This window comes from Alosa pseudoharengus, unplaced genomic scaffold (genome assembly GCF_046254945.1).
Source record: "Alosa pseudoharengus isolate Yale_2024_CS ecotype anadromous, Long Island Sound unplaced genomic scaffold, YU_APseudo_1.1 YU_APseudo_1.1_scf_14, whole genome shotgun sequence".
NCBI lineage: Eukaryota > Metazoa > Chordata > Actinopteri > Clupeiformes > Clupeidae > Alosa > Alosa pseudoharengus.
Genome location: NW_027468609.1, coordinates 19090046 through 19104736, shown reverse-complemented (window position 1 = coordinate 19104736; position 14691 = coordinate 19090046). Strand labels below are relative to the sequence as shown.

General features: G+C 45.3%; 1 protein-coding gene across 1 annotated transcript; it reads right to left on the bottom strand.

The window, feature by feature from the left end:
* Window positions 1–2014: 2014 nt before the first annotated feature.
* tmem174 (transmembrane protein 174) lies at window positions 2015–13960 on the bottom strand. Its single transcript, XM_076284993.1, has 4 exons — window positions 13239–13960; window positions 11283–11398; window positions 3391–3518; window positions 2015–2056 (listed from the first exon to the last, which is right to left on the bottom strand). Exons 1-4 carry the CDS (start codon window positions 13958–13960, stop codon window positions 2015–2017), a joined length of 1008 nt encoding a protein of 335 aa, XP_076141108.1.
* Window positions 13961–14691: the final 731 nt, after the last annotated feature.

Sequence of the window (14691 nt, the reverse complement as noted above, 5' to 3'; positions counted from 1 at the left end):
CTGCAGCATGGCAGACGAGAGCTTTGTTACTTTCATGTTAAACTGTGAGACACATCAGTGGCTCTAAAAGACGATTAAGCTGAGGCTGCTTGTCAAAACATGTAGTGGCTGAAACACATCACCCAAGCGAGTCCTTTATAATTAGACAAATTGTTAAACTGTGGATTAGTGGGGTGGCTTTCTTTGTACCAAAAACATGAACACACACACACACACACACACACACACACACACACACACACACACACACACACACACACACACACACACACACACACACACACACACACACACACACACACACACACACACACACACACACACAATGAAAGAGAGCTTTAACTGGGTGTAATCCCTAAAAACTATGCCCGTCTAAAAGACACACAACACACACACACACACACACACACACACACACACACAAAGAAAGGTTTTAAGTTGTAATCTCTCAACACACAGAGAAAAGGGGTGAGGGTTCCAAAACTAGGGGTCACCTCAGCAATGGCAGTGTGTGACCAAGGGTCGCACAAACACACAGATCATCCCCCGTAATTTAGGGGGGGTAATCTGTACAGATTGGCTTTGACTACGGAGATTACGCGTCCAAAGATGAACGCTAACTAAAGGGAGATCACACACACACTCTCACACACATTGCGACCAAACAATAGGGACATGTTAGGAGATGTCTTTATGTCGCTGCTCAAAAATGAGCTCAAACTGGTGAGTGTGTGTCTGTGTGTGTATAGTGTGTGTGTGTGTATTTGTGTATGTGTATGTGTGTGTGTGTGTGTGTGTGTGTGTGTGTGTGTGTGTGTGTGTGTGTGTGTGTGTGTGTAGAGAGAGAAAGATACAGAGACAGAGAGAGAGGGAGAGAGAGAAAGGGAGAGAGAGAGAGAGAGGCAGAAAGAGAAATAAGCAGACAAGGGGTGGTACATCATGAAGAACCCTGTAGCAGTTAGAGTTCAGGATCTCCACATCTGTAAAGGGTAAACTCCAGAACCTTGTGGTTAGCTGCCACTTTAAAGAGAAGGGGGGCGGGGGCAGATAGAGAGAGAGAGAGAGTGAAAGACAGACAGAAAGAGAGAGTGTGTGAGTGAGACGAAGGAAGAAGAGGGCAAGAAATAGAAAGATAATGAGAAAGAGAGAAAGAAAGAGAGAGAGAGAGAGAGAGAGAGAGAGAGAGAGAGAGAGAGACGGACAGAAACAGTGAGACAGATGGAATCAGTGAGATGGATAGAAGTGTGAGTAACATCGCCACTGACCACTGGGGTTCGTCCAGTCTAGCTAGAGACCCTGACCTGCACAGGTCTTTGTGTGTGTGTGTGTGTGTGTGTGTGGGTGGGTGGGTGTGTGTGTGAGAAAGAGTGTGTGTAATCTCCAGTGAATTCATCTTGAGCATATGTAAACATATGCACACTCATACTCACACATTCACTTACACATTCACACACACAGACACACAGACACACACACACACACACACAGACCACACACAGACATTCAGTTTCACCAAAACCCCTGTGTATCCATTGTTGTCACTCACCCATTCACAAATCCATATAGAAGTCTAATTGATCTAATTGTTGAAATTGAAATTATACAAAAGTCAGTCACACTCAGTCATTCTTGCATTCTTGTGTGCCTGAATGAGATAACGCATGTGTGTGTGTGTGTGTGTGTGTGTGTGTGTGTGTGTGTGTGTGTATTTGGGTGCTGTTTTGTTTGAATCAATATTGGTCATTCCAAAAATAATAATAAAATAATCAAAATGTATGTGTGTGTGTGTGTGTGTGTGTGTGTGTGTGTGTGTGTGTGTGTGTGTGTGTGTGTGTGTGTGTGTGTGTGTGTGTGTGTGTGAATATTTGGGTGCTGTTTTGTTTGAATCAATATTGGTCATTCCAAAAATAATAATAAAATAAAGTGTGTGTGTGTGTGTGTGTGTGTGTGTGATGAGATGATGATGGAGATTTCAGGAGAGGAAGGAGGGATGTAAGATACAGAAGCCAACCAATCACAATTGCCAGTCGAGCGGAATCAGGAAGTCCACAACCACCTGTGTGGAGGAGGCTGATAGGATACACGAGGGGGTTTGGAAGCTTGCGAAGGTGTGTGTGTGTTGAGGGGAGGGGGGTGGTAATGGTGGTTGTGTGTGTGTGTGTAGGGGGGTGGTCGATAAGCACTGTCCTGCCAACACATGGCCCAAATCCACTCATCTGATTGGTGGAGGCTGATGGGTGCCAGCGCACAGAGGGGCTGCGTTCTGCCCCATAAACAACCCATATGCACACACACACATACACACACACACACACACACACTCCGAGCACCAGCCAGGTCTGGGCACCCACAGACTACCAACAAAAAGTGGCCGGCACACACTCTTCTGTAAAATACATCTTTTACAAGGCAATACACACACACACAGACACAAATACACAGGCACACATACTGTACACGCCCATAAATGCTGAAATGCATGCGCATGCGCACATACACACACACAAACACACATACACACTCATATGCACACACACTCACCCAAACACAACAGTTTAAGGCCCCATGTTTAAGATTGAGAGTGTATGTGTTGGTGTGTGTGTGTGTATGAGATCTCCCTTTAGTTAGCGTTCATATCTGGGCGTGTCAAAGCCAATCTGTAAAGAGATTACCCCCCTAAATTACGGAGGATGATCTGTGGGTTAGCGCCACCCTCGGTCACACATGGACGCACACACGCACAGTCGCACACACACACACACACACACACACACACACACACACACAGCAACACTATATCTGCACCAACAATGAAATATTAAAAAATAATTGAGAAAAATTATATTTAAAATTAAATAATAAACATAAAACAATATTGTTGAAATACTTTAAAATACAAAATGCATAATTTAAATAAATGTAATTTGTTATTTTAATTACTGCTGTACAAATATCACACATCACCATATTTAGTCAGAGCCGGAGAGCTGCAGCATTAAGCCGGTGGGCCCAGAGAAGACAGCCAGTGGAATTCAGAATCCTGGAAGATTCTGGAATGTCTGCACATACTGGGAGAGTAGACCTTGGGGCTGGTTAGACAGCTTCTTGAAGGAAAGAGGGGGGGGACAGGGAGAAGGAAAGAGAGAGAGAGAGAGAGAGAGAGAGAGAGAGAGAGAGAGAGAGAGAGAGAATGGAGCGATGGAGCATTGAGGTTGCCCGGCAGACTAGCAGTGCCTCGCCTGGGCTAAGCAGCTGAAGTCTCTTTTGACCGTTCAGTGCCCATAAAGGCCTGCCATCAACAGGCATAATCTCTTAGCTGAGCCCATTGAAAGCTGGGTCTTCGGGGTTAATTCACCCATCACTCCGCGTTTGAATCAACTGCAAACTCACATTGAGATGAAAAGCACAGAGCCCCACGGACGAGCTGCACCATGGGGACCAGTGGGCCTCTTCAGCGAGGCAGATTACTGCATGTTCGTCTGGCCGGACCTCCATGCGGACAGGGAAACTGAAAAGAAAAACAATAATTAGAGATAATTGCTTGTGTCCAAACATGAGCATTAAAGCCCCCCACTCCCCCTTCCCCTTCTCCTCCCTCTCCTCTTTCCACCCCTGTTCCTCTCTCTCTCTCTCTCCCTCTCCCTCTCCCTCTCTCTCTCTCTCTCCTTTCGCAGAACGCAGAGCAACAGAGAGGGACACCCCCCTGTTTTGACAGCTGGGCAGGCGAACATAATTCATGACAGCTGAACTGAAACGTCTTTAAACACGAAGGAGAGGAAGAGAGAGAGAGAGAGAGAGAGCCTGCGAGAGAGGGAGAGAGAGAGAGAGAAAAGAGGTGAGGAAAGAGAGCAAGACAGAGAGAAATATGTGAAAGAACAGACACAGTAATAGCTGGTGAAGGGGAGTTAACGCTTCATAAAGCACAAGGAAAAGGAAGAATGAGAGTCCATGGGAGAGAGAGAGAATAAGATAGAGAGACAGAGAGAGAGAAGGAGAGAGAGAAAGAGAGGGAGAGAGGAAGAGGTGGACCTTAAACCATCCGGAAAAAGGGATCAGCATCAAGAGAGCCGGCATGCTCAAAAAGCGAAATATTTTCCCAACAGATCGCTGCAGAACATGGTGTCATGCCAGCTTTGACGCATTGGGTTAATTTGCTGCTCGGCGGCTCTGACCTTTGACCCCCGAGGTCGCCAGGGGTCAAAGCGAGCTCCGAATGAGGCAGCCGAAATCATGTCCGTCTGAGGGAGCAGGGTCAAAGGTCATCGCCGAAACTCTCTGCGCGTTGGCCAAAACAGGGACCAGATGTGAAAAGGATACACATCCGAAACAAAAATAACTCCTGATTTTCCACCCTTCTAAAACACACACACACACACACAGAGTTCGACCCACCACAGGCATGTCACCCAAACTCAATGGAATCATAAAGATCAACATTACACGGACGTTAGTGTGGCATTGACATAAGCTTGGCAGTGCGCCCTATAAATTGCCAACGACAGAAGTTTTCCCTGAAGGCAAATACTAACACAAACAGCGGATTATTTTTCCAAAATATCCCAGCTCCCCACTCTACTGCCCCAAAGAGTCATGGGGTGGGAGGTGGTGCGGGGTGAAGGGGTGGGGGCAGTAGAACAGTGTGATGACAAGAAGGTAGTATAGTTTCAATGTAATTCTAATAGCTTCACAGTGCAAGGCTGCTTCAGATGAATACAATCTCCTGGCACACACACACACACACACACACACACACACACACACACACACACACACAAAAACACTACTGTGTCTGCCTGATGGGGGGTGGAGGGTAGTGGTGGTTGTGTGTGTGTGTGCTGAGAAAAAGTTGTGTAAAGAACACTTACAAACACACACACACACATAAGCACCACACACACACACACACAGACACACACACATACACACACAAGTGCATATATTTTCACATGTGCTGTCTGTGTCACCCACACACATCCAGAGAGAGAGAAGGGGGGGGGGGGGGGGGTCTTTGTTTCATACTCATTAAAGCTCGTAAATCTGACAGAGTTACAGTGCAGAGCCTGTCCTCTGGCACTTTTACTTTCTTTAAACTGCCCACACTAAATCCATCTGAGATAGCCTTCAGCTCTCTCGCTCTCTCGTGGTGTGTGTGTGTGTGTGTGTGTGTGTGTGTCTGTGTGTATTATACACACATAGCTTTGGGGATGTTTTCGTTGTCGATGGTGGTGTTGGTGTGTGTGTGTGTGTATAGCAACAGCAGGCACTGTGAGTATATGAGTGAGAAAAAGACATACGAGAGAGAGAGAGAGAAAGAGAGAGAAAGAGAGAGAGAGAGAGAGCTTCTCTTTCCAGCTCTATAATTCAGCTCCTCTGGTGGATGGTGCGTCGGCAGTGGACCACCGTGGAGCCAGATAGCTGTCAGAACCGTTGGGATTGTGCAGCCTCGGCTCAGCTCGGCCCGGCCCATTTTTCCAGACACCGTTTGACATCTGCTAACATCATCCCCGCAGCCATCTGATCCCAATTAAGAGCTGACTGTTTTATTAAAGTCAGGGACACCATCGCACTGTCACTGATACACTTAAACCACAGGACATTCCATTAAAGCACAGATTAGTAGAATTCCGCCATATAAAAAAGACATACGTCAGACACTGCCCCACGGAGCACAGAAACGACACGCTCGAAAAGGGATTCGTTGCCATGGAGCTAGTGAATTGACTGACGGAATATTCATTGATATAACGTCGTATTTTACGACTCTACATGCTAGAGGAGGCCCCTGGGAGATGTTTTGCTGTAAAGGTTGTAACATTAAAATTGGTAACTGTAAAATTAAGAGGTTAGACTTACAGGGATCTCCTCATCAGGTTCATATGTTACAGACATATATGAGTCTGATTGGTAAGACTTACCATAGCAGGGCCAGCTGGGAGACTGATTGGTCAGACTCTCACCACATCAGGGCCAGCTAGGAGTCTGATTGGTTAGGCTCTCACCACATCCGGGCCAGCTAGGAGACTGATTGGTCAGACTCTCACCACATCAGGGCCAGCTAGGAGTCTGATTGGTCAGATTCTCACCACATCAGGACCAGCTCTGGGCCAGGTGTATCATCAGCCACCATCTTGGTTTAGGCTAAATAGGAAACATTATTTAAATCAAATTACATTTTTAGTTGACAAACATCAGTGCCATCACTACTGAATTAACTTGACTGACTGATATTTTTGCTAGTTAAACAAATCTTTCTTGTAAAATGAGACACTGAAACACTAGCTTAGAAAAGTTACTGTGACAAATTACTTGAGGATAACTGCTAAACTTTAATGATTTAAAAGGCAGTAATTTTGTTGAAATCCCAGCTCAAATGAAACAGCCTGGGAGGTGTGTTTTCCTTCTTGGACTGAATGACTGCAACACCTGCTGACTCTCTGATGCCAGAGAATGAATCTTCTGGAGCGAGGCCATAAAAGTGTGTTGAGGAGGACCCATTGTGGCTCCGGAGGGGACAGTTTCTCATGGCCAATGGCTTTCTCAGGCTGCTGGGTGCGACTGGCCGGCCAAGTCCATCACTGGGAGTAATGGTCCACAGCCGGCTAATAGATTTGCCATACGGCCGATGAAGGCCTCGTGGACGAATCCATCTCAACACTCCCGCAGTCAGAGCTCACACAGTCCAGAGGTAATGGCATTCCCCATGTGAACGTTACAAGCATGTTTGCCTCTGTGTGTGTGTGTGTGTGTGTGTGTGCGTGTGCGTAAAGCTTTCTGTGTGATATACTGTAAATGAGTTGTATTTCACAGCAGTCATCCTCACTGTGTTTGTTCTTGTGTGTGTGTGTGTGTGTGTGTGTGTGTGTGTGTGTGTGTGTGTGTGTGTGTGTGTGTGTGTGTGTGTGTGTGTGTGTGTGTGTGTGTGTGTGTGTGTGTGTGTGTGTGTGTGTGTATGTATGTATGTTTTAGTGTATTTTGTCAGTGAAATGGTGTGTTCTTTAATGTGTGTGTGTGTGTGTGTGTGTGTGTTTTAGTATATTTTAATGAAATGGTGTGTTATACAGCGTGTGTGTTATACAGTGTGCGTGTGTGTGTGTAGGCCCTATGTGTGTGTATGTGTGGTGACTGCGGAACTGAATGTAAATGCGCTCCAGCACACAAGAGAGTCTGAGACTCATTTCCTGTCCGACATATTGATCTCATCACCCTGGGCTTTACTGTCGGATGTGCCCTAAAGAGTTTGTCTCTCTCTCTCTCTCTCTCTCTCTCTCTCTCTGTGTGTGTGTGTGTGTGTGTGTGTGTTTAGAGACTGTACTCACATGTGAGTCAGGGTGTGAGTCAACACACGTTTTCAATGAGGCATAAATAAAACAAAGTTGAACTAGATAGGCTATAGCCTATGCAAAATAGTCCCTTTAGTTTTTCGTGAAGGCACACACCAAACTGAGTGTAGCCAACTCAGTGTATGTATGTGTGTGTGTGTGTGTGTACTGTTACATGCATTGACATGGCAACTCTCATGTGTGTTGATGTGTGGGCTGTCCATACGTCATGCTGTAAATAGACAAGTGTGTGTGTGTGTGTGTGTGTGTGTCCTCGTTCCCGACACCCACCCGTTCCTCTCGTTGGGTGGCGGTACCCCTAGCAGGGCGACTTTCACGGCTAACAACAAAAGCTGGGGTAACAGGAAGATAATTTAGATTTGATTGGCTTCACGTGTTTTTCATAAACAACAAAGTCCTCCTCGGCTTTCCTCCACGGCGTTGCCTTGCCCTGCAAACGTGGAAGCCATTTGTCCTTCTCTCTCCCCGTCCTGGGCTTTTGGCGGGGCAATGGAACGCGTCACCCGACGAGCCCACCACAGCGTCGGGATCCTCGCCCTCACTCCGCGTTAGGAACGGATTATTCCTATGACAGCGCGAGGTGCGGGAGGCGGCTAAAAATAGCAACGAGTGATGTCAAGACTAAGATAGAAACGTCATCAAAGAAACATAATTGCTCCTAAATAGGCAGATCCGTTCACAATTCTATTTATTTGACAGTGTGTGTGTGTGTGTGGTAGTCCTACACGAGAAACCAATAATGCCTTTTTCTACTCACTAATGGGTAAGGTTGAGATGCCAAACTGTAAGGCACCGCACGCATGTCCCCTTCAACACGCATTGACACTCAGTCAGGAGGGGGAACTAGATAAAAAGCAAAAGACCATGGCACGACATACAACCGGCGCTGACCTGAGGAGTCTTGGCCCTGCCTCCGGCGAGGATGACACAGTTTTACTGGGTCGCATTGCGTTCAGAGGGCCACAGTGTTAAAACTAACCTCATATGACATCAACCATCAGTTTTAGATAGCAGTGAGTCGATAGGTATGTTTTAGGCATATTATTATTATTATTATTATTATTATTATTATTATTATTATTATTATATTGAGTCCTAAGGTGTCTGGCAGTAAGGTGTTTACAATAAAAACCCTGCTGTTCTTCATTACCCGTTTCACCCCGTGGCTTCATCGTTACAATACAGACCGGCTGAGTTTAGGAAGTACCTTCTAATTAATCGCCTGTCGATACGGCCGCTGTCATGAGAATTGTGGTTAATCGTTGTACGCTTTCTTCTCGTTCTCTCTCTCATTTGGACTTGTTTAAACGTTTGACGTGCTCCGTAATGCCTTCATAAACCGGCGCAAAGGCCGCGCTGTGCTCCTATAATGAGGCTTGTCGGCCACCCGCGCTTTATGGCGCTGTGAAATTAATGGGAGTCACATTGGCCTGCGGTTTCTGCACAAAGGCATGGCGCACCAGTTATAGAATACTGTTTAAAATTGTTTTCGAAATAAAGAATTTGCACTTGTCAACTCCTCTCTTTTTTCGGTGGGAACGTACAGCACACTTTCGAAGGGTATGCCTACTTTCATGTTGTAAGTGGTAAGCTGTCCCAGCTAGTCCGTTTCATAAATCAATAAATAACAGTCTATTTGGTCAGTTTCAGCCAAAGGAAACAAACTGTGCTTCGCTCTTAATCGAGATCAGGCAACAGCTTTCAAAACAGACCCCTAAGAAGAAATTTCAATTTCATTAATAAAGCCATATGGTGATTTCCATTAAGGACAGCCAACGTTTATTTAGATAAAAGATGGATTAACAGCACAGAGGATAAGAGAAACGGTCGTGCCCGGCTTGACCTATAAAAACTAAATTAACAGTAAAGGTGGACCCTCTAGCCGTGGGTACCTCTCGCCACGCTTATTTAAATAGTAGCAATTTATTTCATTTCAGCAAATAAACATCGTCTTATCAAATATAAACCATCGATAAGATAATTTATCACAGAACCAAGACAAAAATACACGTTATAGACCAGGGTACTCGGGCTTAAGTACATTATTCATTGGGGGAAGACAGCTGGAATGAATACTTTGATTTTTAACTGCACGCTACAGAAAAAAAATACATTTGAATGATTAGCCTAGGCTACATGAGATTTGGACAGTTATAAAACTACATGTGTTAACATAGGTTACCCGTCATTATTGGGAAACGTTGTTAGTCAAATTTGGTTTTAAACGCATTTGTTAGGCTATATCAAACTTCCTCAACATATACAAAGAAAGTGCAATAATTAAAACCCGTTTAGCTAATTATTTGGACTCATTCGTAATTCAGAAGCTTTTTCCATCCCTGTCAGCAGCGGGATAGCATAAATAAAACAATAACGCATGACGCCTGCTTCTTTGGGGACTAACTGCGCGAGTGCAACTTTGCAACATTCAAGAGACCGATGACAATGTCTAGCCTATATAGGCGCCTTACTCCCCTATACCTTGGAGACGTATATCAAACCTCACGATACTGCCTCTTTGAAATTTCCTAACAAATATAATCTGAAATCAGCATTGAACTTTAGTCACATAGTTTATGGATTGCATTGGCCAAGATGTTCGGAAATGGGGCATAGTGTGCTATACCATTCTAAAGTCATAGAAATGTCAGATGACCTCGATAATATTTTGTAATTGCTTGTTAATTGTCTATATTGTTTCTAAAAACACACACGCACACACATACACGCACACATTTTTAGACATATGATTATGTGTGATTAACAAGCAGTAAACCACGTAGGAAGAATATATTTTCTTTATCAAATAGCCTGATTTTAACAATTAGACAGAAAATACACTTTATGGTATAATTGTAGAACAGAATTTTAAATTATGTTAATCGCATTATGTAATAACATACTTCATAGGCCTATTTAAATAATTCACTGGTCGTTTAAGGCGCACTTTTCTCCTCTTAGTTTTAAAATGTTTTTCTTCTTGCCCAGCTCCGTCTAATCGATTCCCTCACTATTTCCGCCCCCCTGTGGTCTGCGTAACATTTGCGTGCAGCCGGAGCCCGTGTAGCCTATGCCCGGAGGAGTGCACTCTGCCTCGGCCACTCGGCATCTGGGTCCCCGGTGTAGGCTACGTATCTGGAGCGGTGAATTACTATCAGACCACTTCTTATCAAAATACAGGTCATTTTTCTTATCACAAATTATCACAGTGTCCACTGTCAGGGTTATTACAGGGAGTTGTTATGAGCTACTGGACGATATTGCTTGACATCTCGGCATTATAGTTAAAAGTCCACTGAGCTAAGATAGCGTTTTTGATGTCAGAAATAAATATGTTTAGCCTGCTATTCTCTCTGTCTCTGAACTTTTATTGTCAGATCTAAAAAAATGATGCATTAAACGCAATAGATTTTGGAGAGACATTTTAATCACAATTTCTTATATGAATTAATATTTTGGGAATTCTTGTAGTAGGCTATTTGAAATATTTTCATTTCGGGCATCCAAGAACACTATTGCTCCAGACCTTAAAATTGGTGAAAATGCTCCAACACCAACACACAGCCATCAGTCTCATTTAAAGTTAATATGCAGCAGTCATTTGTGTTAGTGCTTTCAAACACTCTATTTATAAACTTTGAAACAGTAAAGGAAGCAGTTTGAAGTTCAAAGTGCAGTATGAGGGTGCCAATGGCCAGTGCCTCAGCCATGGGATTCTTAATCACGGTTGGTATATCATTAGACAAGGCACTCTGCATGTCAATGAACTTGTGCAACTGCACAGGACCTCACGGTCCACCAGCACACACAAAGGTAAAAATAGTTTGGAGTCACCATTCCTTTGTGGTTGGAGCATATCAAATATACCGCATATATAAATATATATAAAACATAGAGTATATTAGTATTCAATTGTTGAGCAAAAAGCTTAGGCGTGATTGTCATTGGGCAGAGATGGGTAGAGATCTTCATAAGCTGGTGGAGAGACACAGTCCAAAGCCTCTTCATCATTAGCCTCATTCTTTTCCTCCTCTTCCTCCTCTCTCCCTGTGGGATTCCTGGAGCACATGAGAGCAACATCAGTACCCAGACACTTCATCAAAGCACAATCACCTGCTACGCCATATGCTATTCAGTTCATACACAATCACCTGCTACGCCATATGCTATTCAATTCATACACAGTCACCTGCTACGTCATATGCTATTCAATTCATACACAGTCACCTGCAATATCATATGCTATTCAATTCATACACAATCACCTGCAACATCATATGCTATTCAATTCATACACAGTCATCTGCAACATCATATGCTATTCAATTCATACACAGTCATCTGCTAATTCATATGCTATTCAATTCATACATAATCACCTGCTAAGCCATATGCTATTCAATTTATACACAATCACCTGCTAAGTTCAATTCATGCACATCCACTGTCTGGATAGTACATGCTAAATGTACAGTATGGAGATTTCCATGTGGCCCTCATCTGAACTGACTCCCCCTACAATCATTGGCTGAGGCCGGTCCAGTATTAACCAGGAAGTTAAAGATTGCTCTGGAGGAGGATTCTGAGAGCCAGTACAAACACCTTTAAAAAATCGAATAATAATACACCTTAAAGGTACTGTGTGCAACTCGCTTTGTGTATCCCAAAGTGTGAGCACAACAGCCCAACAAATTACAGCCCGCCCTCCCCTGTTGCTGAGATGATTGGCTGGGGTTATTTATGGCTCTGTTTGAGACACTTTTGTTGGTGTCTTTGTTTGCTTGAAAAGTGTAACCAGGGCTGTGTACAAACACCACAGTTTTTTTGGTGCAAACACTCAACAGACAGCTAAAGCACTGTGATAAAACAAATTGTATCAGAATCACACACTACACCTCTAATGTTTGACAATCACACAATACACCTTTAATGCTGGGCAAGACCTCAAAGTGAAGATGGTACCAGTGATGGCTGTTACATCAGCTACCTCACTATCTCCCAGGACACCATTAAACCTTACGACTACGCACTCACCCACCTCACTCTGAAAGTTATTTTAAAGCAACACCAAAGAACTTTTCCTCTGTCGCACGCACTATTTGTTTATCCAGCACTGGCTTTGGAAATAACAATGTCCACAGACAAGGTAGAATATGTTGCATGATTTTATGAAAGTACGATATATTGCGACATCAGATGCAAGTCACATTTGTAGTTTTTTTATGTGTCATTCCATCGAACTACAGATCCGCTACCCGATCTGGCAAACTTACATAGTGCGGTTATAGCCGATAGAGGGCCGCGAAGCGAATGCAGAAGTACCGTTCATCCTGTTACAAGTTGATGAACCACTGAAACGATTTTGGAAACATTATTTTAAGGTAGAAAAAACTCTTTGGTGTTGCTTTAATATAACGCAACATAATATAAGTCATTGAACCTTCGCTGCACTCATTATTGTCAAGAAGCTCAACAGTGACTACTGAACTCCCAAGCTTGATGTATGACTTAATGTAAGACCTCTATAGGCTATCAGTCCATCCTTAGTCCATCCATAGTTTTTGTCCTGGGGGAGCTGAACACAGTGTCCCAAACTCCGGTCTCGGTAGCAACGCTGTGCCCCAGCTGGTAAAAACAAGTGTGTGTGTGAGAAGTTTGTGTTTGAGGAGTGTGTGTTAGAGCAGTGTGTGTTTGAGGAGTGTGTGTTTGAGGAGTGCGTGTTAGAGGAGTGTGTGTTAGAGCAGTGTGTGTTTGAGGAGTGTGTGTTAGAGCAGTGTGTGTTTGAGGAGTGTGTGATAGAGCAGTGTGTGTTTGAGGAGTGTGTGTTTGAGGAGTGTGTGATAGAGCAGTGTGTGTTTGAGGAGTGTGTGTTTGAGGAGAGAGTGGGGTGGCAGGTACCTGCTTTCCCGCCGGCTGGACGGGGCGCTGGGCACGAGGCTGGCACTGCGGCTTTGAGCTGGACGCTCTAGCGGGCACACGCTGTAGTACTGCGGCGGACTGTGGGCGGAGCCCTGCGGGAGCTGACCGCTGAGGACGCCCGGCTCCTGCGTGACAGACGCGTAGGGGGGTGGGATGTACTGGACCACAGTGGCGCGGTGCAACGTGATTGGCTGGTTGATGCCCGCGAAGACAAAGGATTGGCTGCGTGACAGCTCGCTGTCGTCCTCGGCTCCTCTGCCGTCACTGCCACCATCGTCCTCCTGCTGACCGCAGGCCAGGCAGGAGATCATCCGGAACTTGCAGACGCTGATAAAGACGAACGTGGCCCCGACCGAGAGCAGCACAGGCCCCAGGAACTGTGTCCACTCGAAAGCGCGGCTGTCTTCGTAATTGATCCAGCCCATGGCCGTGAAGGTCATGCCCACCAGACCCAAGAAGACGCCCGAGAACAGCAGCGTGGCTCCCGTCTTGTCCCGGTCCGACACGCTGCCGTCCAACTGGCCCCGAGGAGGACCGGGCAGCGAGGTCACCACTGTGAAGCCCAGGTCAACAGGGTCCGGCCGACGGCTGGGGCTGGAGTCTGGGCTGGACTGACCCCCACTGGCGTCCGCTTCAATCGCCCCACCAGCCTGTCCTACGGTCATGGCTTTCCACAGGTTCTTCAGTCTGAAGTGTTTCATTGCAGCGGCTCCTTCGTGTTCCCCTCAGGTGTAGTTGGATCAGTAGTGTAGTTGTGGGGGAGGGCGTTTGACCAGACCAGTTCTGCAGGGGATTGAGAAACATTCAGTGTGTCTGCTAAGGTGGCAGTTCAGAGGCCTGGTTAAATGTTAACTGCAAGTCCTTGGCTGTGTATACCTGCTCAACACTTTCATCAATCATTGTACCTTAAAACTCACTCAAGGCATGAAGGGACATGTGCTTGGTGCTTGGCCAATTGTAATTAGGTCCATTTTTTTTTTTATATACCTAAGGCTAAAAGGTTCCAGACGTCTTAGAAATAAGTAATTTCCAACCCTTGTTCATAAAAGTCTATCAGACTGACCTCCTGAGTTTTAAGCTAGGTGCGCTGCAATGGACGCATTTTCAAATATGCAAGGCAAGCCAAATGTTTTGGTAAAGCTCAATGGACCGTGTCAGATGAGTAAAATTCCAAATGCGGCGGCGCCTGCGTCAATAATTACCTCTCGTGAGCACACACCGTTCGTTCATGGAGACTAGGAGAAAGGTGCGCTGGAGCGCGCTGACTGGATTGTGCGATGCCTGTGCGCGCGAGGAGTGCGCGCGGGCAAGCAGGAGAGAGGGAGAGGTACGCACGCACGCAGAGACCATGGAACGCAATCCATCTTGTCAAATATCATTTCACACCGCCGCGTCTCAAGCTGCTCTGTTATACATAACTTATCACCGCGAG